Below are 27,469 nucleotides of genomic sequence, written 5' to 3' on the forward strand. Positions count from 1 at the left end.
TAGTAAAAAAGTAAGAAATTCACAGGACTGGAAACATGGCTTTGATTGCAGAATCTTACTATTTTGCTTAATCTTTTTTAGTGAAGTAATAGCTTTTTGGAATAGCGATTAGTACAGTTACCACTGTGTATTTTGTTCAGCAACCACTGTATATTTTGTTCAGCAAAATATACAATATTTATTATTTTTATAGCAGTGTAATTGTTAACTAACAAGGGAATATTATTCAGACATTTGAGAAGATAATATTAAGTAGTTCTTTCAAATTCTTTTGTTCTTTCCTATAGGCCTCAATCCCCTTTTATTCCTTCATTCTCAGCAGATGATTTCTTCTCCCATTTCATAGAATGTGAATGTTCTCTCATTTTCTTGTCCTTCTTGCTTATCAAGTTGTAATCACTGACTCTAACCACCCCTTGCATTAGAGTGGAAAAAGTGTCCTATTTTCTGACAAAAACCTGTGCTCTTACATCCCTTTTTACCTTCTCATGGATCTTGTATGCTTGTTATTCTACTTGTTTTTTTGTCAGTTCAGTGTGTTTCCGCTGCCTTTTTTTTTTTTTTTTAAACTTTTCTGTTTATGTTTTAACAAACTCAGCCTTTCTTTCTCATCGGGTACAGATACATATGTAATAGAAGGAAGACCCTTCTAATCTCTTCTTAACCATTCTTCTTGAAAGAGCTACTGATATTTATTGTCTCTAATCTTTCCATTTCTAGCAATCTGTGTTTTAATAAGCCTTCCATTTGATTTTGATACTAGTCTACGCTTGTGGGTCAGTCAAGTTGTTCACTGTCATTGTTATAATTTGAAAGCACAGGTTACAGTATTTAGAGGACATTGAACATTTACACAGACACAGAAGAATCAACTGTTGTTTGGTTGAGGTGATGTTTAAAGCTAGAAACAGTAATTGTTGGTGAATTAGAATTTGGTTTGGCTGTGAATTACAGAAAATCCAAAATAACTGACTTAAAAGATAGAAGTTTATTTCTTTTTCTTATAAACACAGGTAATCCAGTTTCGGTGACTATGATTATTGAGGAACAAGGTTTCTTTTTCTTTTTTTATTATTTTTTAAAGATTTTATTTATTCATAGAGACACACAGAGAGAGAGAAAGAGAGAGAGAGGCAGAGACACAGGCAGAGGGAGAAGCAGGCTCCATGCAGGGAGCCCGATGTGGGACTTGATCCGGGGTCTCCAGGATCACACCCCGTGCTGCAGGCAGCGCTAAACTGCTGCGCCAAACTGCTGCGCCACCGGGGCTGCCCAAGGAACAAGGTTTCTTTACTCTTGTTGCTCTGCCATCTTCAGTTCACAGCTCCTATTTCATGGTTCAGTTTGACTGCTGTGGCTATAATCATCGTTTTCATATTCTAGTGAGCAGAAAAGAAAAAAAGTGGAGAGACCACATCCCTTTCCTTTTAAAGAAACTTCACAGCAGTGGCCCAGAACTTTAAGTCCCTTTGGCCAGAATTTAGACATTGGTCACATCCATTCTTAAGGGAAGCTGGGAAGTAAACTTAATTCAGACAGCCATCTATGAAGATATAATTCATGGTTTTTAAAAGTGATTGCATAACATTCTATGATTTGGATTTACCGTAAATGATTTACTTGTTCCTTATTGTTAGACCTTTAAGTTGCTCATGAAGTTTTTGTTACTATAAACAAAGTGAAAATCAGCAATTTATGTCTTTAAAAAGTGAATTAGTGATCAATAAAAGCCACATGTTAGAATATTGAGAATTATAGGAGAGAACTTGGAAGTAGTAAATAACATTTTGAGAGTTTTCTCCTAAGACAAGAAAGGAAGAACCCATAAAGAGAAATGGAATTAAGCAATACCTTATAAAATGTGGACTTCCGTCATCATTGAAGAAAATAAAAGCAATATATAGTATTGCTGACTTATAAACTAATGCAGTAAAATAAGTGTGGATAATTTACATTTTTTTAAGTGCGTATAAATGCTTAAAGTGTCATACATTTACTGGTGTCTAAGTCATACTGATTTTTTTTAGTATTGAAATGCCTTTTTATTTTGTTTGGAATACAAATCTTTTGCTTTAAATTGGTCTATTCTTTTCCTATAAAGTGCTATATATGAACTATTACTTAAGTTTAGAAAATAAAAGTTGTGTTCAAATATGTATATACTTTCACTAGGCTAACTATGCTTCTCTTGATTTGTAGGCCTTTTTGCAAATGTGTAATCTGCCTATCAAAGTGGTTTGTAGGGCAAATGCAGAATATATGTCTCCATCTGGTAAGTTTTCAAAAATTCTGTTAATATTCTACATTGATAAATTGTAGTGATAATCCATTTTTATACCTATATTTTAAAAATGCCTATTTTTGTTTACTTATTTACCCTTTGAAGAATTATCCCATGGTTTTGTAAAGTAACAGTTGTAAACTTGATAATCTTGGGTGGACATTGCTGCTCATTTCAACTCTTTGGTCATAGTCAGTTACTGGAAAGTTATAGAAATTGCTTTAAGTAGTAAATATTAAGAAAATACATAATCTCAGATATCCCCAGTCATATTTACATAAGACTATTTCTACTTCAGAAAACAAATTTTAGTATTAATGAGTCCATTGGTTTTTAAACATGGTTCTCTAAACTATGTTCTTATATTAAACAGAGGGAAGAATAGAGATTGTGGAATAATTTGTCAAAGATCTTAAGGTCATCTCTGAATGCTTTTGGTTTCTCATTATTTTTTTTTGTTTAATTTTTATTTCAACAAGTTTTAAGATACTTATTAAGATTTTAGCCTTTCTGCTATTTTTTATAATCAGTATTGCCTTTTCTGTGTATCATGTATTAGTAGTTTAAGGTACAGTTTTAAATAAATATGGTTTAGATAATTTTTAATATAAAAATATAGTGCCATAAAGCTGATAAATAAATGTTAACTAGAATTGGTATGGATAATAATTATGGATCTTACTTTGCAATAATAACACAGAATTACTCCTTTATGGGTAAATCCATTAAGTCCAAATGATTGGGATAAGTGTGCTACATTGCTTTTCAGAGAGACATTTACATATCTTCTCACTCCGAAGATAACTTAGAAATGTGTAAAACGCTTTCTTTTCATCTTAGGTTCTTAAAGTGGTAATTGTCAAAAACTGTGAAGACAGCCTCACACACACTGAAAATTCTACATTAATACATCTACACTTACAGATTTATGAATCTACATTTTAAAACATTTCCATAAAAAGTTTCTAATCTTGTAAATGTAGACATATTTTAGATTGTTGAAGACCATTAACTGACTCATTTTCTGTTAATTTTGAATGTACGTTTTATAAACTTTCTGAATTCTGGTGAATTATATTGGGTTTTGTCCCATCTTTTTCCTTTATGTAGTCATGCAAAAAGTGTAGCTACACATATAAAAAAACTTAATAATCTAATACTAAAGTTGATGTCTTTGGCAAATGAGGAGAAGCCATAGAGTTCATCCACCTATTTCCTAAGATGGCTGTACTAAGTTATCACCTAGCTAGATATCGGTTTTTTAATAGACCGTATGAAAGACAAATATAGAGGCTATAAGACCTACACACATTCATACATACATTCATAGGAGGAGTTTCCTGTAGGTAGATGAAACTGACACTTTCTACTAAGGCATTTATTTAAATTTTATCATCACTCTAGTATTATTCTCTTTTATCATATGATTTTGGGTGATGAGTAGTATGTTTTGTTTGCTTGATCTTGCTATGGTAGATTTTTAAAGCAGAGAGCATCACAGAGTGGTCAGAAATCAAGTCACTCTTGGCTAAGGGTTAGGAAATTTTTACTCTAATCCTTCTGTGACCCTGTCACATATTAACAATTTTCTTGGGAAATTTCACTTCTCTTTTTTGAGCTTCAGTGACTTCATCTGTAATGTGTAATGGTTGGATTAGATGGTATGCAGGGCTCTTTTTATTTCTAGTATTTTCTGAATCTACAAACTTGTTTTCTTTTTGCTTCCTTTAAAAACCAAAGTTCTAAAAATGATTATTCTGCTTAAAATAAGAAATAGAGCCCTCAGTTTTTTTTTTAAATGATCTCTGATTGATGCCAGAGAATAAATGTCTTACCGTGCTTTTGCTTGATACCTGCAATAAGGATATAACATTGGCTCCACTTTAAATCAGGCAAGTGACAAAAAACATTATTCACTTCTAATTTGTTGCCTTGATTTTTATATATTTCTTTATATTTAGACATACTTGAATACTCAGTTGATTACCCACACTGCTTTCCTGCTTCAGAATCTACTGAAAGCATTTTTTTTTTTTTTAAAGAAAATACAGGGGTGCCTGGTGGCTCAACAGTTGATTGTCTGTCTTCGGCTCAGGGTGTGAACGCAGGGTCCTGGGATCGAGTTCTGCATTGGGCTCCCCATCCGGAGCCTGCTTCTCTCTCTGCCTCTCTGTGTCTCTCATGAATAAATAAAGCAAATCTGAAAGAGAGAGAGAGAGAGAAAGAAAGAGAGAGAGAGAGAGAGAGAGAGAGAGAGAGAGAGAAAGAAAGAAAGAAAGAAAGAAAGAGAGAGAGAAAGAAAGAAAGAAAAGAAACAAAGAAAAAGAAAGAAAGAAAGAAAGAAAGAAAGAAAGAGAAAGAAAATACAAACTCCTTCTTCCAAGAAGGCAAACTGAATATTGAAAATGAGAAATATACTTGGCTTTCAAAGTGTTAAAACCTAAAAATAGCCTTCAGTTTAGGCATTTATCCACACATCGTTTTCATTCTCAGATCATTTTATCTCAGAGGACCTGCACTATTTCTAGCATTTTGTACTTACAAAGATTTTATACCAAGTTAAAAAACAGTATGACCTAATACTCTAGATAAATTCTTTTTTGCAAGATTTATAAAGCAGTAGGAAAAAGAACTGTGGAATTCAGTGTTTTTATATTGGTAATATGGAAATGTCTTCTAAATATATCTATTGAGTTGTTATTTCCCTGAAGGGGCCTGCCTTTCTTTTGTAATGCATGTTATCCTATGGATATAGACTGAAGCTTTTGTTGGTGCTATGCACCTCATCCATTACCCTTGGCCTGAGTGAGACAGAGAGGAGTGAATCTGTTAAAAAGGACCATGAAGAAGCCTGCTGTTAGTGTGAACTCTATTTGAACTAGGTCTGATAGCAAGTTTCATCCTCTAGCTTTTGGGGTGAACTTTATTGCTATTTGGAGACTATTTCATTATCTCTGATAATTTCATCAACTATTAGTATTTATAAAAATGAAATACTTTTTTAATGTGACAGTTAGTTAGAGAAGCCAGTTTTTATAAGCATACTTATTTCTTTTTCCTCAGATGTGTCTGGGAACATACTTTGTATTATAATTCATAAACTATCATACCTTCAAAGATTGTTAGTTCTCTTAATGCCTGATATTTTTTTAGTCAAAGACATTTATTATTATACCATTATATGCTTAAAATATTGAACTTAATGGTGTCTAAGATTTAAAAGTAGATATAAAAAAGAAGTCTTCTTAAATGTAATTTAAAGTACAGATTGATTCATTGTATTCTGAAGAGAACGCCCCATTACATTTCTTTTAAATCTAATAGTGGTTGTGGACCAATGTCCTGCCTTGGTTCTTTTAATTTGAATAATTAGTATTTACTGCTGCTATATAGCGATTTGTTAGTGTTAGTTCTAAAAAGGGAATATTGTGATCAGTTATCACATACAAGTGAGAACTCTAGAAATGAATCTCCTTTTTCTTTTAAAATTAATCAGTACTTGTTTAAAAACTTATAGAATTTCACATACACATTTAACTATACTTTTCAAAAGTTATAGGGTTATGAAATCAGCATATTAATAAAACAGATTCTATTTTTGTTTTAATTTACTGAAAGTGTTTTCATACATTTTTTTTTTTCTTCCACAGGTAAAGTACCTTTTATTCATGTAGGAAATCAAGTAGTATCAGAACTTGGTCCAATAGTCCAATTCGTTAAAGCCAAGGTAATAAAAAAGATATTAAATATATTTGATCACAGTTAGTCTTAAATAAGTCATTCATCATTGTTAAGTGTGTCTTAACATTTGTATTGATTTTAACCTAGTTTTATAAAATGCCAATATAAACTAGTGGAGAAATATTTCTAAAGCGTAAGTTTTTTTTTTTCCCCATAATGTAAATCAATAGCTAAAGATGTAATTTGATCTTTACAAAATGGTAGATAATATTCTAACTCACACGAGTTTTGGTCACAAATGGAAACTTTGGTTGTTACAAAATGTCAGGTTAACATTTGAGAAGGTAGACATAGGATATATTTAGAAGTTGAACATATTAGTGTATACATTTGAATTCAGTTTAGGTTTTAGTGGTTATAAGGACAACCTCCATTAACATTATGGGTAACATATCATCCTTCTAAATTATTGTATAGTATTCTTTTGTATGGATGTTTTATAATTTATTTACTTAAGCCTTTATTGATGGACACCTAAATTGTCAGTTTTTGGCTCTTATTGAGTGTTAAGATAAATATTCTTCTACAGATGGCTTTGTACACTTGTCAGATTATCTCCTTAGGATAAATTCCTAAGCGTGATACTGTGATATTATATACATTTTTAAAGTCTCACCACAGATGGCTGGATTGAACTGAAGGGTTATACCATTTTATGCATCTACTCATTATTATAGTATTTTAGAATTTTTAAATTAGTGTCTCTTTCCCTATACTTTTACTAGCTTTCTTTTTCACCTTTGATCACTTAATAAGCAACAATAAATATCAGTCTTTTGGCATTTATTACTAATAAGGTTAGTCTCTAAAAAAAAGAAAAACCGCAGGTTTACTGACCATTCTTGTTTTTTTCTCTTGTGAAATAATTGATAATGTAATTTTGTCTATTGAAAGATACATTTTTATAATGGCATATAAATATGCCATTAATATTTATTAATATTTATCAATATTTTGTAGTGATGGAGTATTAACTTTTTCATGTAAAATTTTATTTTAGATATTTTGGAAATTTATTAGACATTTATAGTAAAAACATCGATGAAGTAAAAACATTGATACTACTTGGTAGTAAGATAACTGAAAGTTTTTGTCTATTTAATATGATGCTCTTTTAAATTTTTTAAAATTTCCTTTAGGGCCATTCTCTTAGTGATGGGCTGGATGAAGTCCAAAAAGCAGAAATGAAAGCCTACATGGAATTGGTCAACAATATGCTGTTGACTGCAGAGGTATAATAGAAGATAATAGACCTTGAAAAGAAGCTTTCCTCTCATAAAAGATCATGTCTTATGGGTTATTTTAAAGTTATTGGGAAATAGGAATATAGTCAAGCAATTCTAGGCCTAGGATGGGTACTGAAATTATTTGGTTATTATGTTTGAATAAGTTGTCTGACATTTTCAGATATGGTTTTTTTCTATTTGTAGAAAGGAGTGATTCTTGACCAATCATTATTTGACTTTGGCCTTGGGAGTTTTACTTAAATAGTATCTGTAAAATACTTCAGCGGCATTTAGATATACTATGTGAATAAGAAATACTTTTAGGAAGTACTACCATTAATTAAATATAATAATTCTGTATAGCAACATTAGCTAGAGGTGGAAAAATTCAAATATATGTGACTTTTATAAAGTTGGCTTATAAAAAATCACCATGGCCAAAAATAATTTTATCCATTTTCTTTTTGATATTCTAAAGTTTTAGTGACTGTTCTTTTGTTCCTAGTTGTATCTCCAGTGGTGTGATGAAGCTACAGTAGGGGAGGTGAGTGGTTCTGCAGCATTTATCTTAATTAAAATTTAATGAGAAAACACTTTTGCTCAGAATCGTAAGTCCCTGCTCATAAATGAAACATTGTGGTTTATACCATTAGTGATATAGTTTTTCACTTACTTTAATTTTGCTTGCACATACATTTTAGGGAAGCTATGTGTCATTGTTTGATTTAACTGGTTGCAAAGTACATAAAAGTTTATATATTTTTAAAAGGAATGGTTTGAAATTTTAATTTTTTAGATTGCAAGCTATGTATTTTTTTCAGATAGCTGTATTTGTGTTCCAAAAATATGTTTTCCTAAGGATTCTGTTTGTAAAAATGTTTTTAGAAAGGCTTTGTTTTGTTTTTAGAAAGAATCATGTTTCTTTGTTTTTAGAAAGAATCATGTTTCTTACAAAGTCTTTTTGCTCTAGATCACTCATGCTAGATATGGATCTCCTTACCCTTGGCCTTTGAATCATATTTTGGCCTATCAGAAACAGTGGGAAGTCAAGCGTAAGATGAAAGCTATTGGATGGGGTAACAAGACTCTGGACCAGGTGAGTTCAGGCTCAAAGTTGAGGGTTTCCTCAACTTTAATGCATTAAATTCATTTTTTGTATCGGTAGTCTTTAAATATCTCAACATAATAAAAAAATTGAGAAAACATTTGCGCTTATTTTTTCTGACGCGAAGTGGTTTTTCTTTGTTTTATAAAAATCACATATGCTTATTATAAAACAAACTGTATAATACAGAAAAATTAAAAAAGGAAATAGAAATTGTTTGAAATCCTACCACCTAGAAATTGCCACTGCTGACTATTTGGAGAACATTCTTCTAGATGTCTCTTAGTGACATTTTCCTTAAATGGGATCATATTATACCTTGCACTCTATGATCTAATTTTTTTCCATTCACCAATGCATTGTGGGCAACTTTTATGTCAATAAATATAGATCTGCAGCATCAGAGCTTAAAAAAAAAACCTTGTTAAATACAGCACTTAATATCTATTTTTTTTTTGGTCTTAAATTTACTGAAGTAGCAAAATTAAAAAAATACATAGCTTGTCAAAGTTATAAGATTGAACTAATTCAATCATTAAACTAATAATGTCTCTTTTTCAAGTCTGCTCATAGTCCTTGCCAGCCAGTTTACCGATGTGTGCCATTGGCCATAGGGGGATTGGGTAGATGAATAGGGATCCAGTAAATAAAATCCATCTCCACTACTGGGAAAACAACTCAAACGCTTTTACTCCTGGTGGGTCAGCAGTGTCATCTTTATGAAGCACATTTTTTTACATACATAAAGTCAGTTGAATATATGGATTCAGGAATACATTTTTGTAAGGGGTTGAGTTTTGAGATAAAAACTTTCTTAGGGCAGCCCTGGTGGCTCAGCGGTTTAGCGCCTGCCTTCAGCCCAGGGCATGATCCTGGAGTCCTGGGATCGAGTGCCATGTTGGGCTCCCTGCATGGAGCTTGCTTTGCCCTCTGCCTGTGTCTCTGCCTCTCTCTCTCTCTCTGTCATGAATAAATAAATAAAATCTTAAAAAAAAAAAAAACAACTTTCTAAATAGTAATCCTTATAAAGTAATTTAAATATACTTGTGTTTAAAGGGAAGTTTCAAATTTTCTTCCTGTTTCTTACATAGAAAGTATTACTTATGTTCTATATGTGTTTTATTGTCTGATCTAAATATATGATAAAAGGTCACCTAAATTTACATTTTTGTTATAAACTGTGAGACAGATTGTAGACATATTTTATTGTTTTACTAATTTAAATATTTTTGGGGGGTCTGTTGCCTCTGTTAGGTCTTAGAAGATGTAGACCAGTGCTGTCAAGCGCTTTCTCAAAGACTGGGAACACAACCATATTTCTTCAATAAGCAGTAAGAAACTTTATCTTTTTTTAAGTTAGTTGCTTTTCTATGTTGTTAGATTACAAGCTTATTTTATCATAGAAATTGTTTTATCAAGAAATATTTGTGAAGACATTTTGTTTTATTTTTCATTTTTGCCCTCATTAAACATTTACTTAGCATTTCTTGGTTATCAAGCACAGCTTGAGGCTCTGGGAGACTAAAATTTCTATGACGTAATTGCCATTAAAAATTAGTCTTAAGGGCAGACATGTAAACCAGTCATTATTTTATGATATAAATATACCACTAGGGGTAGTTGGAGGTGCTGTGTATGGAACTACATCATCGTAACAAAATTCATTTGCAAAATATTGTTAAAACATAAAGTATAACCATCTTTGTTTATATACGGTGATACCCTGGGTCTCCCTGGATCAGAAAACTAAACAATTAAAAATTTTGTTGGATGGACAAGCACTATTTTGAACTTATCTTTTAAATTTAATGAAAATATTTGTAAAGCATAGAAAGCATGAAGGTTATAGATTATATATATATATATATATATACACACACACACACACACACACATATATATAAATTACTTTATGTTTCATAAAGACAATTATTTTGTAATCTCAAAGAGTAATATTATAGGCAAAGTTGAGTTTTCCTCTTTTTTTAAAAACAGTTATAATTTTAATATATCAGAATCCTCCTGTGATCCAGTTTAAGATGGGCTTAAATTAACATTTTAATCTCAGTGTTTTATTTAGAAACTCTAGCCTTTTCTAGGCTCCGTAGTACAAATTTTTGCTTTTTAGATTGATACTTTTTAAAAAGGTTTATTTGCTATTATATCTTTATAGGCATTCATCTTCTGTAGCCATATCAAACATCTTTTGGGAGAGATACTAATATTTGTAGCAAAAATGACAAGGATGATAGCTTGGAAATATTTTTATATTAATGTGTGTACTACATATGAAATTTGGGGTCTGTTGATCTCTGAAGCACAAAGGTCATAGAATTGAAACCATGAAATCCTGGTAGGTAAAGCTTCTCCAGCTGTGTTCCTGTTTTTAGTGATGTTTGCTATGCAGAGTCTATTTGTTTAGTCTCTGACACAAAAGAAATATATCCATGTGTTAGTACCAAGTAGTTCCTTTTCTTGCTGACAGGAATTCTTAGGGCCTGAAAAGCCCAGTAGTGTGTTTTATTGTTTGAATTGCATCATTCTGTGTTAGGAGGTAGTTTTGTTATGCATGCTGCCTTCATGGGAGACTTATTTTTCTCATTTAAACTCTGTGTCAGAGACTTCATTCATAACCAGGTATCATTGAGCATGTGATTTAGTGGACCTGTCACAACAGTTTTCTTTTTATTAGGGTACAATTATACTTAAGCTTGTAATGAAAAAATCAAGATTTAGAACAAACACAAAACCAAAGGTTTGCTGTGAAGGAACTGCTTAATTGATATGAAGGTGTAGGTTTCTGAAATAATTTTACCTTGTATGATACTTACATAAACATCTTCCCCTAACGATTGAAAAATAGATTTCATTTTTAATTTTAGTTTTACCCCATTCTCTAATTAATAGTAAACTGTAATTAGGAAAAAATAATTTGTGTTTTCACTCTGATATGAGAGTCTTTTCCTCACTTCTATCTGTCAGGCATCATTACTTTGTGAGATACTGTACTTTAGTGAATAGAGCATGGCTTAAGTCTCAATAAGGTAGTATTGGATTCCAGGTTGGTGGCCCTGAATTCTGTTCTTGGCTCTAATATATACCGGACTTCAGCAGCTTGCTACTTTATTTCTCTATGTATCCTCCCAGTACCCTCTAAAATTAGAATGAATTTTTCTCCTAGGCTAACTTCCTGGGGATGTTGAGAGGACTCATTGAAAAGAATTTAGTAGTTTTACTTGGTGAGAGAAGGGGAAAGGGTGGGTGAGGAGATCCTGGAGCAAGAACAGGAATTGGGAAAAGGGGACCAAGAAGATAAATGGTAGAAAGAAAAATTTAGGAAAGTGAAATTGAGGGAAATTAGAAATAACACAAGATAGATACACTGGTGGACTTTTTTTTTTTTTTTTTATCATTTATCATATTTAGTGTGGGTAGCCTTTTAAGTATTTAAATCATATATTTGAAATGCAGCTATAACAAAATCTGTATTTCCTGCTGTATCCAAGCTGTCTTGCTGCTGTGATATCTGTTAAAACATCTATCCAAAGGCTGCTAAATCATTTGTTCTTTTTCATGTGGTGAGCATGGACCTGGAATGAAAAAGTAAAACTTTTCTTAAAGTGTTATTTTTATACCTTTTTTCCCCTAAGTGTAGTCAGGGTAGAATGAATTATACTGTTGTAAAGCATTTATGAGCTCCTTGCAGGTCTGTGTGTTTTCTAAACAAAACCTATTTGTCAGCAGAGGATCAATAAATGTTGGTTAAAAGTAGTTTAAATTGAGAAATTGGAAGAGGAGTTATGTTTGAAAAAGAGTACTGCTAAATAACTATTAAATGGTAAAACTTGAAAATATACCCTCATATACTGATAGGAAAGGGTATTGAGGAAATGCTACAAAAATTATACATGGGAATCTTAAGACAAAAAATTTCGGGGAGGAATTGGATTTTACTGAGGTTTATTCAATAAAGAAATTGCCATTTGAGAAATTAAGTCAGTAATCAAAACACTCCCAACAAGTCCAAGACCAGACAGTTTCACAGGTGAATTCTATCAGATATTTAAAGAAGAGTTAATACCCATTCTTCTCAAGCTATTCCCAAAAATAGGAGAGGAAGGAAAACTTCCAAATTCATTCTATAAGACCAGCATTATTCTGATACTAAAACCAAGCAAAGATACTACAAAAAAAGAAAACTAGGCTAGTGCCTGTGGTGAGCATAGATGCAAAAATCCTCAACAAATAAATGTTAGCAAACTGAATTCAACAGTACATTAAAAGGATCTTTGGGCAGCCCCCGTGGCTCAGTGGTTTAGCGCCACCTTCAGTCCAGGGCCTGATCTTGGAGTCCTGGGATCGAATCCCACGTCGGGCTCCCTGCGTGGAGCCTGCTTCTCCCTCTGCCTGTGTCTCTGCCTCTCTCTCTCTCTGTGTGTGTGTCTATCATGAATAAATAAGTAAAATTGAAAAAAAAAGATCATTCACCAAGATTAAGTGGGACTTATTTTATCTTTTTAAAAGATTTATTTATTTTAGGGAGAGAGCATGCACATGTGAACAGGGGGAGGGGCAGAGGGAGAGAGAGAATCTCAAACAGATTCCATTCTGAGCATGGAGCCCAACTTGGGGTTTGATCTCTCAACCCTGAGATCATGACCTAAGCTGAAATCAAGAATGGATGCTCAACTGACTGAGCCGCCCAGGCACCTCAAGATTAAGTGGGCTTTATTCCATGGATGCAAGGGTGGTTCATTATTCTCAAATCAATCAGTATGATACAACACATTAATAAGAGGAAGGATAAAAACCATTTAATCATCTCAATAGATGCAGAAAAGGTACTTAAAGTACAACATCTCTTTATGATAAACACTCAACAAAGTGGGCATAGAGGGAATATACCTCAACATAATAAAGGCCGTATATGAAAAATCCAGCTAACAAATTCAATGGTGAAAAACTGAAAGTTTTTTCCTTAAGATCAGGAACAAGACAAGAATATCCATTCTACCACTTTTACCACAAAGAAATAAAAGACATCCAGATTGTATGTATGTATGTATGTATTTATTTATTTATAGATTTTATTTTTTTATTCATGAGAGACACAGAGAGGCAGGCTCCATGCAAGGAGCCCAATATGGAACTCAAACCCCTGGAATCTGGGATCACACCCTGAGCCAAAGGCAGGTGCCCAACCTCTGAGCCACTTGGGCATCTCTATCCAGATTGTTAAGGAAGAAGTAAAACTGTCATTATTTGCAGATGACCTGATAATATATGTAGAAATCCTAGACTCCATTAAAAACTATCAGAACTCATAAATGAATTCAGTAAAGTTGCAGGATGCAAAATTAATATATAGAAATCTACTGCATTTCTATGCACTAACAGAAATTAAGAAAACAATCTTGTTTAGAGTTGCATCAAAAAGAATAAAAATGCCAAGGAATAAATTTAACCAGAGAAGTGAAAGACCTATACTCTGAAAACTATAAGACATTGTTGAAAGAAATTTAATATGACACAAGTGGAATGATTTAGCATGCTCATGGATTTGAAGAATTAGTATTGTTAAAATGTACATACTACCCAAAGTAATCTACAGATTGAATGCAATCCCTATCAAAACACCAATAACACTTTTCACAGAACTAGAACAAATATTCCCAAAGTATGTATGGAATCATAAAAAACCTCAAATAGCCAAAGCAATCTTGAGAAAGGAGAACAAAGCTGGAGGTATCTTAATCCCAGGTTTCAAGATATACTCCTAATCTATAGTAATCAAAACAGTATGGTCCTGGCACCAAATCAGACACATAGATCAATGGAACAGGATAGAAAGCCCAGAAATAAACTCACACATATGTGGTCAGTTGACAAAGTAGGTAAAAATATACAATGGGGAAAAGGACAGCCTTCAATAAATGGTGTTGGGTAAACAGGACAGCTACATGTAAAAGAACGAAACTGGACCACTTACTTATACCACACACAAAAATAAACTGGATTAAAGACCTAAATGTGAGACATGAAACCATAAACTAAAAGAAAACATAAGCAGTAATGCTTTAGACATCAACCTTAGCGACATATTTATTGGTATGTCTCCTCAGGCAAGGGAAACAAATGCAAAAATAAACTTGGAACTACCCCAAAATAAAACGGTTTTGCACAGTGAAGGAAACCATCAACAAAATTAAAAAGGCAACCTACTAAATGGAAGAAGATATTTGCAAATGATATATTTGATATGAGGCTAATAGAGAAAATCTATGAAGAACTTCTATAATTCAGCAAACTAATCTGATTTAAGATGAGCAGAGGACCTGAACAGATATTTTTCCAAAGAAGACATACAGACACATGAAGAGATGCTTCACATCACTGATCAATAGGGAAATGCAAATCAAAACCACAGTGAGATACCACCTTACCATCAGAATGGCTCATATCAAAAAGACAAGAAATAAAAAATATTGGTGAGGATAGAGAAATTGTACACTATTGATGGGAATGTAAATTGGTGCAGCCATTGTGGAAAACAGTATGGAGTTTCCTCAAAAAATTAAACATAGAAATATGATCCAGTAATTTCACTACTGGATATTTACCCAAAGAAAATGAAAGCACTAATTTGAAAAGATATATGCACCTCTATGTTTTTTACAGTATCATTTGTAATAGCCAAGAAATAGAAGCAAGCCAAGTATCTATCAATAGGTGAATGACTAAAGAAAGTATGTAAATATATATGTATACACACTTATATATACACACATATATAAAATATATAATATGTGCTATATGTATTATTAAGCGTAAGGAATGAGATTTGCCACTTGCAGCAACGTGGATGGACCTCAGGGGTATTATGCTAAAATTTAAATCAGACAAAGAAAGACCATATAATTTTACTTATATTTGAAAAAATTTTTTACTTACATTTGGAATCTAAAAAACAAAACAAATGAACAACAACAACCACAAAAAAACCCCAAAAAACCCAGACTTTTAAATACAGAAACCAAACTGACAGTTACTAGAAGGGAGGTGGGCAGGAGGGATAAGCAAAATAGATAAAGGCGATTAAGAGGTACAGACTTCAAAAAAAAAAAAAAAAAAAAAAAAAAAGAGGTACAGACTTCTAGTTATAAAATAAATAAGTACACCATAGAGAATATAGTCAATAATATTGTGATAATGTATAAACTATGGTTATTGTGGTTGAGCATTGAGTAATGTATAGAGTTGTTGAATCTGTATGTTGTACATCTGAAGCTAACCTAACATTGTAGGTCAATTATACTTTAATAATAATTTAAAAAATAAAAAAATAATTAAAAAAATCACTATTTGAGAAAATTAAGGGAAAATCGTTCAAAATTTCAAAGGCAAAATCTAAAAAAGGTTGATGGCAAGGGGCTTGATTTACAAACTTGAATGACAGTCCTGAGATCAATGATCAATATATAAAGATATGGCATATGTAGGTTATCTCTAGTAGCATGAAGACCTGGCAAGTTAACAGTTTAAGAAAAATTACTGAACATTGAGACAAAATTAATGTATTTGAAACTAGACTGACTATGAAAGGTATCAGGAAGAAAGAAATATGCAATCATAATAAAGAAAGCAAAAAGTTGAGTATAGAACAATTTTAAGTGGGAAAGAGTAGGAAAACATTCACATTTACGGTATTTTTATTTTGATATTCAAATGAAAGAATAGTAGATAACTGATATTAGCTGGAACTTTTGGTATAATCATCATATATGTAAATTACACCATCATACTGTATACCTTAAACTTATACACTGATGCATGTCAATTATTTTCAGTAAAACTAGGGGAAAAAAAGAATAATAATAACCAACCAATGGAAATGTAGAAAGAATGATAATGCAAGATAAGGCAACACATTTCTTAGAATCTTAAAAATATATTTATGATCCTGGGATATTTTTCTAATAAAAGTCTATAAAGATTCATGTAATATAAATGAAAGATGTTAAAAGTCTTAGGAAGAGAGTTGCTATCAGCATTCAAATTGCAACTCCTGCCTAGTAAACATAAGGGTGGAAATGTCCCTTTATAGGGTATAGGAAAGGTAAATTTTTTTTTTTTTTGAAGGAAAGGTAATTAAAACAATGTACATTAAGATCTTGGCTCAATTAAACAGTACAAATATTGGGCAAAGTGTGGGTTTTTTTTCTTGTCTCATGAATTGCAAATGTTTTTCTGAGTTTATTGCTTTTTTTAAAAAAAATCAGGCATATGGTTTTTACATATGGTAAAACTTTTATGTTTATGACTCTGAGTTTTAGTAATGATCTACAGTTGTAGCACCACTACCACAAGTGGACTTTTCAAAAAGAAAGAATTACAGGAATTGGTAATTTATATATGTCATATATATCTAAATTAATATAAGTAATTGCTAAAATTTGTAAAGATTAAAAAATAGGCATTGGGAGTTAAGTATATGTGTTTCATTTGATTTAGTATATTGTATTCTACTCCTTCTTAGATGTTCTAAACATTTTTTTTTTTTTTTTTAAATTTTTATGATAGTCACACAGAGAGAGAGAGAGAGAGAGAGAGGCAGAGACATAGGCAGAGGGAGAAGCAGGCTCCATGCACCGGGGGCCCGATGTGGGATTTGATCCTGGGTCTCCAGGATCACGCCCTGGGCCAAAGGCAGGTGCTAAACCACTGCGCCACCCAGGGATCCCCCTTCTTAGATGTTCTAAAGTAACTTGCCACACAGTTGCTGTCTTTATGTAACAAGAGATCAGTTGCAATATGCTCATTACCTATATAATTCAGCACCTTTTGAGTTATATGGATATATGTTTGCAGAAAATAACATTTGACCACTTCAGGGATACGTCTAGACCACTCTAGTTTGAATGTACACTTAAACTCCTTCAGAGCCTTCATTTATTGATAACGGACACACAATTTTATCACTGAAAGTTGCATCAGGAAACAAATTCACTTTTTTAATGATCTACTTCAAGAAGCAAAAAGTAGTTGGGATCCCTGGGTGGCGCAGTGGTTTGGCGCTTGCCTTTGGCCCAGGGCGCGATCTTGGAGACCCGGGATCGAATCCCACATCAGGCTCCCGGTGCATGGAGCCTGCTTCTCCCTCTGCCTGTGTCTCTGCCTCTCTCTCTCTCTCTCTCTCTCTCTCTCTCTCTGTGTGTGTGTGACTATCATAAATAAATAAAAAATTAAAAAAAAAAAAAAAGAAGCAAAAAGTAGTTAACCCTACATAATTAGGGAAAAAATAAATCTTAAATTGGTGAGATAACACCTTTTAAGAAATATGCTTAGGGATATGGAAGAGTTAGTGTTTATATTACTTCTCGCAAAGTACCTCTACATTTATCCACCTTCTACATCCCTGGTTCTTTTCAGGTATCCATTTATTATTGATTCTTCATTTCTAATGATATTAATCATGATGCTGTTAAGTCCAAGGACACATCTGACTTTGTTACTAATTCTTCATGAATGTGCCAAAAAAAGGGAAGGCTTTGAAAGAATAAGTACTCTTGACAAATTAAATGTCCTGCATACTTTAGGCAGGATGCTTTCTCTCCCCTTGCATTTAGCAAATACTGTGATTCAGTTCCTCTGATCCTTTTCTAAGAAGTAGGGATATAAGAGAGATATGCAGTGTTACCTCTGAAAGCTTAGAGTATCATCAGTTAAGTGGACATAGTTAAAGTGTGGCATGAAAAATGCATCACCTTTTTATTCATTCAAAACATTTATTAAGAACTCTTTGTCCCAGACATTGTTCTAAGTATTGGGAACACAGCAGGAAACAAGCAGAGAGGGAGACAGGCAATTAACAACAGATATTGATAGTATTAAGTACTACATGGAGAATTCAGATAGGCTCACACAGTAGTAAGTGGCTGCATGTCCGCTTTAGTTTGGGTGTTCAGATGTGACATTTAAGCCTTACTCTGAAAAACAAGAAGGAGCCAGCAATGTGAAATTAAGGGAAGAGTGTTCCAGATAGCAGGAATAATTGGGTCAAGCCCTAAGTGGGCTTGAATTTGATCTGTTCAAATGGAGGAGGCAAGGCCAATATGGGTTGTGTGTTGACAGTGGTAAGAGATGAGATTGAAGAGAAGCAGGGGCCAGGTTGTCTAGGCTTTGTTTGCTACAGGTAAGAAGTTTGGCATATCCATGTAAATAGAATGGATATTCATTGGAATAGTTTATGCTTGGAGTGGTATGGTCTGGTGACATTAAAAAAAAATCACTCTGGCTACTATGTGGTCAATAAATAGAAGCAGGAAGGTTATAGTGAGAGATGATAGTGGCTCAGAGTAGATGATAATGGAGAGAGATAAATCAGGACATACTTGGTGGTTGTGTCTTGCAATACTTGCTGATGGGTATGAAAGGGTAAGAGAAATAGAAGAAGAGAAGACTCAAGAAACCGTGAGATTTTTGGCTCAAATAGCTGAGTAGATAATGGTACCTTTTATTTTGGGAATATGAGATGTGCAAGTTTGAGATGCTTATTCAGCATATGGGTGGCGATGTTATGTAGACATTTGAATTTATGATTTTTGATGTTAAGGGAGGGACTGGGTTTGGAGATAAATATTGGGGAATTACATTTGAATTTATGATTTTTGATGTTAAGGGAGGGACTGGGTTTGGAGATAAATATTGGGGAATTATTGGCTTGAAGAGGTATTTAAAACCACGCAACAGCATGAGGTCATTCATCATTAGTGATCAAGGCCACATAGCTAGTACGTAAGTGGCAGAGTTAGGATCCAAACTCAGATTTGATGGACCCCAAAATCTGTTCTTCCAAACCAGATTATTGGAACATACTTTCACATTTAGGTAAGCTAACACACATTTTCTCAAAAACTTTATCACTATGGGACTGACAGCAATAATTAGTTCATTATTGTGATATTTTCTCCCTTTAGTAATATTTTAATATTATTGGCAATTATTTTAATATAATGTATAATGTAGTTTGGTGATGCCTCATCTATAGATAAATTTCAATTTTTTGTTACTAATATATAATTGAAGGAAAAAATACCCTAGAAAATTTTTTGTTGAAGCCATCTTTATCTCTCCTTCAGAAAGCCAAATTATTGGGGTGCCTGGGTGGCCCAGTCAGCTAAGGGTCCAACGCTTGATTTCAACTCAGGTCATGACCATTGGGTTCTGAGCTCAGCAGGGAGTCTGCTTGAGATTCTCTCATTTCTCTCCTTTTGCCCCTCCACCCCAATAAATAAATAAATCTTTTTTAAAAAATGAAAGCTAAATTAATTTAAAAGTTGTAAAATTAAAATTAAATTATGTTGTTAATATATAATTGGGTAATCAGGTGTCATTTGTCCTAGCGCCACAGTGATAGCCTTGTACTTTGATAGAATTTTGTTTATGCATCTATTAAAACACTTACTAAATTGTGTTGTAATTTATGTTTTGTGTCCATGTCTTAGAATATCTTTCATGTTCTTAACATCTCTAGCATGGTTCCTAGTATACTGGAGACCTGCTATATTTTTTAGTGGATAAATTAATGAGTAAAATGAATTACACCAATGTTATTTTAACAACATACTACTTTATTATTTTTTAATTTTTTTAACAACGTACTACTTTAAAAAGCAAGTCACGCAACTAGCAAATTATAATTTAAAAGGTTTTTTTCATATCTTACAACAGAAACTCCAAGTAAAAACAAAATAAATTCTGTCAAGTTGAGGTAGGATTTATTTCTTATACAACTTTTTCTTTTAAATAAATAAAATGTTTTAAAAAGTAATGTATATTTTGCCATACAAGGTAAATGCTGTTCATGTTACTCTCATTTCTACTTTTGTTTTAGGCCTACTGAACTAGATGCACTAGTATTTGGCCATTTGTATACCATTCTTACCACACAATTGACCAATGATGAACTTTCTGAGAAGGTGAAAAACTACAGCAACCTCCTTGCTTTCTGTAGAAGAATTGAACAGCACTATTTTGAAGATCGTGGTAAAGGCAGCTCATCTATCAGATCATCGTAGAGATATGTCTTAATTTAGTTATTATTTTAAAAAACAACTTGAAATATGTTACTTGAACGTTATAGTAAATAATGGTATCAGAATTTTAAAACCAAAAACACTGTTTTTTGAAACCTCAGAATAAATTATATAATGTATCCTATACATGTACTTTATACTGTTACTTCAAATAATTCTGAATGATTTCATTTGATATGCTGTACTCTGTATCTTGAAATTTCTGTTTTCTTGAAACATGTATGCATATAAAAATAAAGTGCAAAAGAACTGAATGGTTAGTGTATTTACTTTCTTTTGATCTTTCCAAAAGCCACTCTGAGCTTTTATACATGCAATAAACTGTCTTTTCTAAGGCAAGTAATTTGTGTTCCATACTTTTAAGATTACTTTGATACATGCTGAATCTAGAGACGGGAAAAATGTTCTTAACAAGTATTCACTTCACACAAACAAAGTATGCACTTAGAAAATGTAAATAATAGCAAGGCAATTAAATCCCAGAACAGATTACCATTTAAGAACACTCTTCATCTAAACCTAACTCAATTTGTAAATATTTAATCAGAGCAGCTATAATTTATATTGGGATGAAGGTAGAGTTTCAAGGACCTTATTTTTTTGAGACAAGAATATTTTAATAATGTTTTACTCCTCTTGTGGGAAAGGGAGTTTAGTTTTCACAGAGGTATCAACAGGAATTTGTATATAAGCACTAAGGATTATAGGTTTTGTCCCTTTCAAATTTTCTAATATCTTATATACAACAAAGGATGCTATAAAGAGATGTGAAAATCATATCACGTCTTGAAAATATCAGGATAATAGTACTTTTATATTTGCTTTTTATGTAATACCAGGCATTTTTACCTCATTTAATCCTTACAAAAACAGTATGAAGGATATTATCCCCAGTTTACAGAGAGGATGGTAGAAAGCAAGCATAATGCCTTGCCTTTGGTTATAGAGGTAGAGCTGAATTCAAACACAGGCAGTCTGGCATCTGTTTGGCTTTTAGTGAACACTACACTTTTTTTATTAAGATTATAGATTTAGACCATATTATGGGTAAATTAGGTTATCCTTAGTCTAAATCCTGTATAAACTTTGGGTACTCTCTTTGGATTATAGTGCTATTTATAGCTTTCCTGAACTAATGAGTTTTTAAACGCGTATTATTTAAAATAAAAAATCCCAAGCTACCTGTGTTTCTGCAAAATTTTTATGACAGGTTTGTTTGGTTTCTTTTTTGGTATATATTTTTGTATACTTGTTTTGTACTTGATTTTTTTTTTTAAATCGTAACATTCATTTAATTGAACTGAAACCATTTGTACTTGTGTATAAAATCTAGACTTTTTTCTTTGAGTTTTTTTTTTTTATATTAAAACATTTCAGCAAAAAAAAATTTCAGCAAAATAAGCTGTGGTATTTTTATCTTTACTACTGGCTGTATTCTTATTTTTTTGTATTATTTTAAAATGAAGAACATTGGGGGATAATAGATTTTTTTAGATAGTTATTTTAGATGCCTTTTTATAAAAAAAAAATAGATGCCTTTTTATCAAAGTTAAGTTATTTACTCTTCCTTAAGACTTACCATATCTATGGAAGCCTCTGGGAGGCCTTGTTTTTCTCTAGTGTTGAGTGAATCCCCATCAAAACAATGCATTAGAAAGTAGAAACCTTGACTATCCCATGATGGTGATTCAGTTGCCTCTTTTTATCTTTTAAATTTGGGTCCACAAAGCCAATTCATAGTAGCTAAAAATGATCACTGAAGAGCTAGTTTGCTGTCTAAAAAGTTAAGTGTTTTACTGTCAAAATATTTAACATGAAAATAACTAGCACAGTCCTTTATTTAAAATTGTGAGTAGTGACAAAGTTTAAATCAAGATAGATACAGTCTAATAATGCACCTGAATGATGTGCATTATTAGACTTAATATATCTTCTATGAAACCCTTTAGAAGTCCAACTTGGGGGGATCCCTGGGTGGCGCAGTGGTTTGGCGCCTGCCTTTGGCCCAGGGCGCGATCCTGGAGACCCGGGATCGAATCGCACATCGGGCTCCCGGTGCATGGAGCCTGCTTCTCCCTCTGCCTGTGTCTCTGCCTCTCTCTCTCTCTCTGTGACTATCATAAATTAAAAAGAAAAAGAAAAAAAAAAAAAAAAGAAGTCCAACTTGGTACTTTTTAATTGACTATTGGACAAGTAGACATTGAATTAATTCATTAGGAACCCAAATCCAGGAAAAATAAAAAATGTCAGTCTGAGAGATTCACTCAGTATATCTTGATGCCTTTTTTTTTTTTTTTTTTTTTTAAAGATTCTGTTTATTTGAGAGAGGAGCACAAACCAGTGGCAAGAGTGTGAGGGAAAAGCAGACTCTGCTGAGCAGGGAGCCTGATGCAGGTCTTGATTCCAGAACCCTGAGTTCATGACCTGTCAAAGGCAGCAGGTTGACTGACTAAGCCACTGAGGTGCCCCCATCCTGATACTTTTTTGATGAACATAATATTTGATAACATATTTTTCATACTGTTGTGTATGATTGTCATTTAATGAGGATGGATAAAATGTAGTTCTACATTGAGATGTTTCAAGATCCTGTATTTTAAAGTAAAATAACTTTTTAAAACATTTTAACTTATTGTTTTAAAGTATTATAACCAGTTTCTTATGAGCTAATTTATATGTTTTATTGAATCTTAAATATTAAAAAGGTTGATTATATCTAGACTGATAGAAGTATTTTCCTAATCTGTTTTTAAGTTCCTAAGAATTAGGGTTGGATTTCTATCTAATTTTTTTCCTTACATTTTTATCAAATTACAATAATTGAATTTTTGATAAAACTGTAGTAGACTCTGGGATTTTTTTACTTTGACAGTTTTGTGTTCTGTGAATAGAAATGGTCTTATTTCTTTCTAATCCATATGCCTTTTGCTTGTGTTGTTTCACTTTGTTTTTTGGTTTTGCCTATAGCACTGACTAGGACTTCTAGTACAGTGCTGAGCAGGAGTAGTGAGAATGGACATCTTTGCCTTATTCATTATCTTAGGGGAATAGTATTCAGTCCACCATTAGGGATGGTTGGTAGGATTTTTTTTAGATGCCTTTTATCAGGTTGAGAAAGTTCTTTTCTGTTTCTGGTTTGTAGAGAGTTTGTGTATGTGTGTTTAAATCATGAATGAATGGTGTATTTTATCAGAGTCTTTTCCTGTACCCATTGAGATGATCATAGTTTTGTCATTAGTATGTGGAAATGAAAGGTTACATTAATTGATTTTTAAATATGGAATCAACTTTAGTTTCTTGGGATAAATCCCATAGGATATGATTTCCTAGATTTTGTTAAAGATTTTTGTGTCTATATTTATGGAAAGTGTTGATCTCCAGTTATGTAATGCCTTTGGATTTGGTATCAGGTTAATGCTGGCCTCATTAAATGAGTCAGGAAATATTCCTTCCTTTTAGAAGAGTTTACATTTGGTATTCTTCCTTGAATGTTTGGTAGAATTTACCAATGCAGGTCCCTCGCCCTAGAGATTTCTTTGTTGGAAGATTTTAAACTTAAAATTTTAAGTTACTTAGTAGATTTAGGGCTATTCAGGTTATCTCTTTCCACTTGAGTGAGCTTTGGTGTATGCCTTTATAGGAAATTTGTCCATTTTCTCCATGTTTTTGAATTTATGGCCTTAGAGTTCTTGGTTTTTCATAATCCTTTTTTTTAAAAAAAAACATTTTTATTTATTTATTAGAGAGAGAGAGAGAGAGAGGCAGAGACATAGGCAGAGGGAGAAGCAGGCTCCATGAAGGGAGCCCGATGTGGGACTTGATTCTGGGACTCCAGGATCACACCCTGAGCCAAAAGCAGACGCTCAACCACTGAGCCACCCAGGCATCCCTCCATAATCCTTTTAATGTCTGTAGCATCTGTAGTGATGTTCCTTCTTCATATTTTTCATTTTCATCTTTTTCTTAGCCTGGTTAGAGATTTGTCACTTTTATTGTTTTTCCAAAAATCCAGCTTTTGGTTTCATTAATTTTTCTGTTACTTTTGTCATTCTCAGTTCTCCTTTGTTCTTATTTCTTCTTCTACTTGCTCTCCAGTTTTTTTTGTTGTTGTTGTTTTTGGTTTTTTTTTAAGTTTTTTAAGTAATCCCTACAACTAAGATAGGGCTCAAACTCATGACTTCAAGATCAAGAGCTGCATGCTCTACCAACGGAGCTAGCCAGGTACCCCTACTTATTCTACATTTTACAGTTTAACATGGAAGATTAGACTGATTTGATAGTTTATTTTCTAATATAAGCTCTTACTACTATGTATTTTCTTCTAAGTATTGCTTGAAAGGAAATATGACATATTGTGCTCTTATTTCCATTCAGTTTGAAATATTTTCTAATTCCCTTGTGATTTTTCTTTGACCCATGGGTTATTTATAAGTGTATTATTTGAAAATATTTGAGGACTTTCCAGGTATCATTTCTATTACTGATTTCTAGTTTAATTCTGTTATATTTCTAGAACATACATTATATTTCATTTTTAAAAATTTTGTTAAAGTTTTTGTTATGGTCTAGAATATAGTTTATCTTGGTGAATGTTTCATGTGCAATTGAAAAGAGTATGTATTTTGCTCTAGGATAACAGTATTCTATAAATGTTTAGCTAGTCTAATTGGTTGATGCTGTTGTTCAGGTCTTTGATATCCTTATTAATTTTCTGTCTACTTGTTCTGCATTATTGAGAGGAGTGTAAAATTGTTTTTTTTTTTCTTCCTTTCTGTCAGATTTTCTTCATGCAGTTTGAAGATGACTCATTAGTTGTATATAGATATTTAAGGCTATTATTTCTTCTTGGAAAATTGATCCCTTTATTGATTTGTACTATCCTTCCTTATTTCTGTTAATGTTTCTTTAAAGTTTTTTGTCTGATATTTAGTTATTTCAGTTAATTTAGTATTTATTTGATATAGTTCCTGTATATTTCTTTAGATTAATTTTTACAAGGCCTATTTATCATTTTACTTCTTGCCTATTTATATCCTTTTATTTAAAACGTTTTTCTTATAAACAGCTTAGAATTGGATCTTGCATTACCTGACAAATTCTTTTAATTGATTAAAGGTGTTTACATTTAAGTAATTATTGATGTAGGTGGATTAAAATATAACATCTTGCCAGGTACTTTCTATTTGTTCTGCTTGTTTAATGTTTCTTTTAACTCTTCTTTCAGATTGTTTTTTTTTTTTTTTAATGAGGCCATTTTATGTCTACTGTTGGCTTATTATTTATACCTTAAAATGTTCTTATACTGGTTACCCAGGGTTTACTATATATCTTTAATCAGAGCCTATGTTCATATAATAATATATACTGCTTTACTCCCAGTCTATGGCTTGCCTTTTCATTTTCTCAGTGTTGTCTTTAGAAAAGCTGAAATTTTTAATTTTGATAAAGTCCAGTTTATCACATTTTTCTTTTATGGATTGTGCTTTTGTTGTCATATCTAAGAAACCTTTACCTAATGAAAGTCCTAAAGATTTTCTTCTGTGTTTTCTTTTAGTAGTTTTATTGTTTTCACTTTTATATCATTAAATTCTATGATCTATATTGAGTTAATTAATTTTAGTGGGATGAAGTAAGAGTATTTTTGCATATGGGTATACAGATGCTTTTGTTTGGCTACTTTTGTTCATGTGAGAAATGGGGGAGAAGGATCCAGGTGGGGATTTTGTTCCTTTACTGCAACCACTGCTGCTCTCCTCTTCAAGAGGCCACAAGGGACACTTTCTTAGATTCCCACCATGTCTCCAATTTTTTTTTGGTAAACATCCTGTGAGGTCCTTGGATAGGAGCCTGAGAGTGAATGTGAATTCTTCTTTTGTCTTTGGCCCCCAGGGTTTTAATAGTCTTTTCTGAGGTCACACTCAGCTTTTAGCAATTAATTAGAAATTTTAGCTAAGTTATTACTGTTGTCAGTAGTTTCTTTTTAAAGTGAACAAATGCTAACGAATCTTCTCTTCTTAGACTGAGTTGGTTGGCCCTGCAACCTCAGCTCTGCTGGTCAAGAATTGGGGTGAAGTTGTAGCTTGTCCGTCATTCTAAGAGTGACAGCAATGCTCTTTTCAGCTTTCTACATTATAAGAGTGGAAATCTGGAAATCTAAGCTGCTTTTTACTATTGAGATAAGAAATGCTCGTTTAGAATTAAAACAATTCTTAAGGAGATTTTAAACATACAAAAAGAGAAAATAATAAAAACTCCCATATACCTTTGAACCACTCCATTGCCTCAAATGCTACCAACTGAGGGCAGTCTATAATCCCATTCTTTTTTATATACTTTATTTACTTAATATATATTATACATAAGTTCATAGAAGTTTGCTTTTTAAGATATACAAATGTGTTCCATTTTCTTAATATTGTTGCTATGTTGACCATATCCACACCTAAATTTAAAAATAGAACATTTACTTATGCTCACTTAGGGCAGCACATATACTAAAAATGGAACATTTACTAGTATCTTGAAGACCTCTATATGACACTCTTTTGACTTAATCCCAGCTCTTTACCCTACCACTGGAGGTTGCCACTATCTTGAGTTTTATGTTAATCATTCCCATGATTTAGCTTTTTTGCTTTTGGTCTTTCTATAAATGGAATCATACTGTATGCATTGTTCTATGTTTTGCTTCTTTCACACAGTATTACATTTTTGAATTTCATCATTTTATTTCACTTAGCAGTGGTTAATTATATAGTATTCTTTCATATGCAAATGTTACACTTGATTTTTCTGTTCACCTGTCAGTTGACATTTTGGTTGTGTCCCGAGTTTTGCTGCTATAAAAAATGTTGCTTATGAGCAATTCTGTACATTTGTCCTGGTATAAATGTGCAACATTTTCCCAGGGCATATACTTAGGAATCCAGTTGCTGGGTTGTCCAGTATGTGTATATTTAACTTTACTAGTAATTCCAAGTTATTTTCATAAATATTTGTGTCAGTTTGCACTTTATACTTA

General features: G+C 32.5%; 1 protein-coding gene across 2 annotated transcripts in view; it reads left to right on the forward strand.

The window, feature by feature from the left end:
- Positions 1–20,702, forward strand: part of MTX2 (metaxin 2) — a 65,243-nt gene extending 44,541 nt beyond the window's left edge. For both annotated transcript variants that reach the window (XM_041722681.1, XM_041722680.1), the window contains 7 exons: positions 2,200–2,272; positions 5,932–6,008; positions 7,162–7,254; positions 7,754–7,792; positions 8,219–8,344; positions 9,608–9,684; positions 20,247–20,702. In XM_041722681.1, coding sequence (XP_041578615.1) covers positions 2,200–2,272; positions 5,932–6,008; positions 7,162–7,254; positions 7,754–7,792; positions 8,219–8,344; positions 9,608–9,684; positions 20,247–20,430 — 669 coding nt within the window. In that variant the 3' untranslated portion in view covers positions 20,431–20,702. The remainder of the gene's footprint in view (positions 1–2,199; positions 2,273–5,931; positions 6,009–7,161; positions 7,255–7,753; positions 7,793–8,218; positions 8,345–9,607; positions 9,685–20,246) is intronic.
- The last annotated feature ends 6,767 nt before the right edge of the window (positions 20,703–27,469 follow it).

This window comes from Vulpes lagopus, chromosome 11, assembly GCF_018345385.1.
Source record: "Vulpes lagopus strain Blue_001 chromosome 11, ASM1834538v1, whole genome shotgun sequence".
NCBI lineage: Eukaryota > Metazoa > Chordata > Mammalia > Carnivora > Canidae > Vulpes > Vulpes lagopus.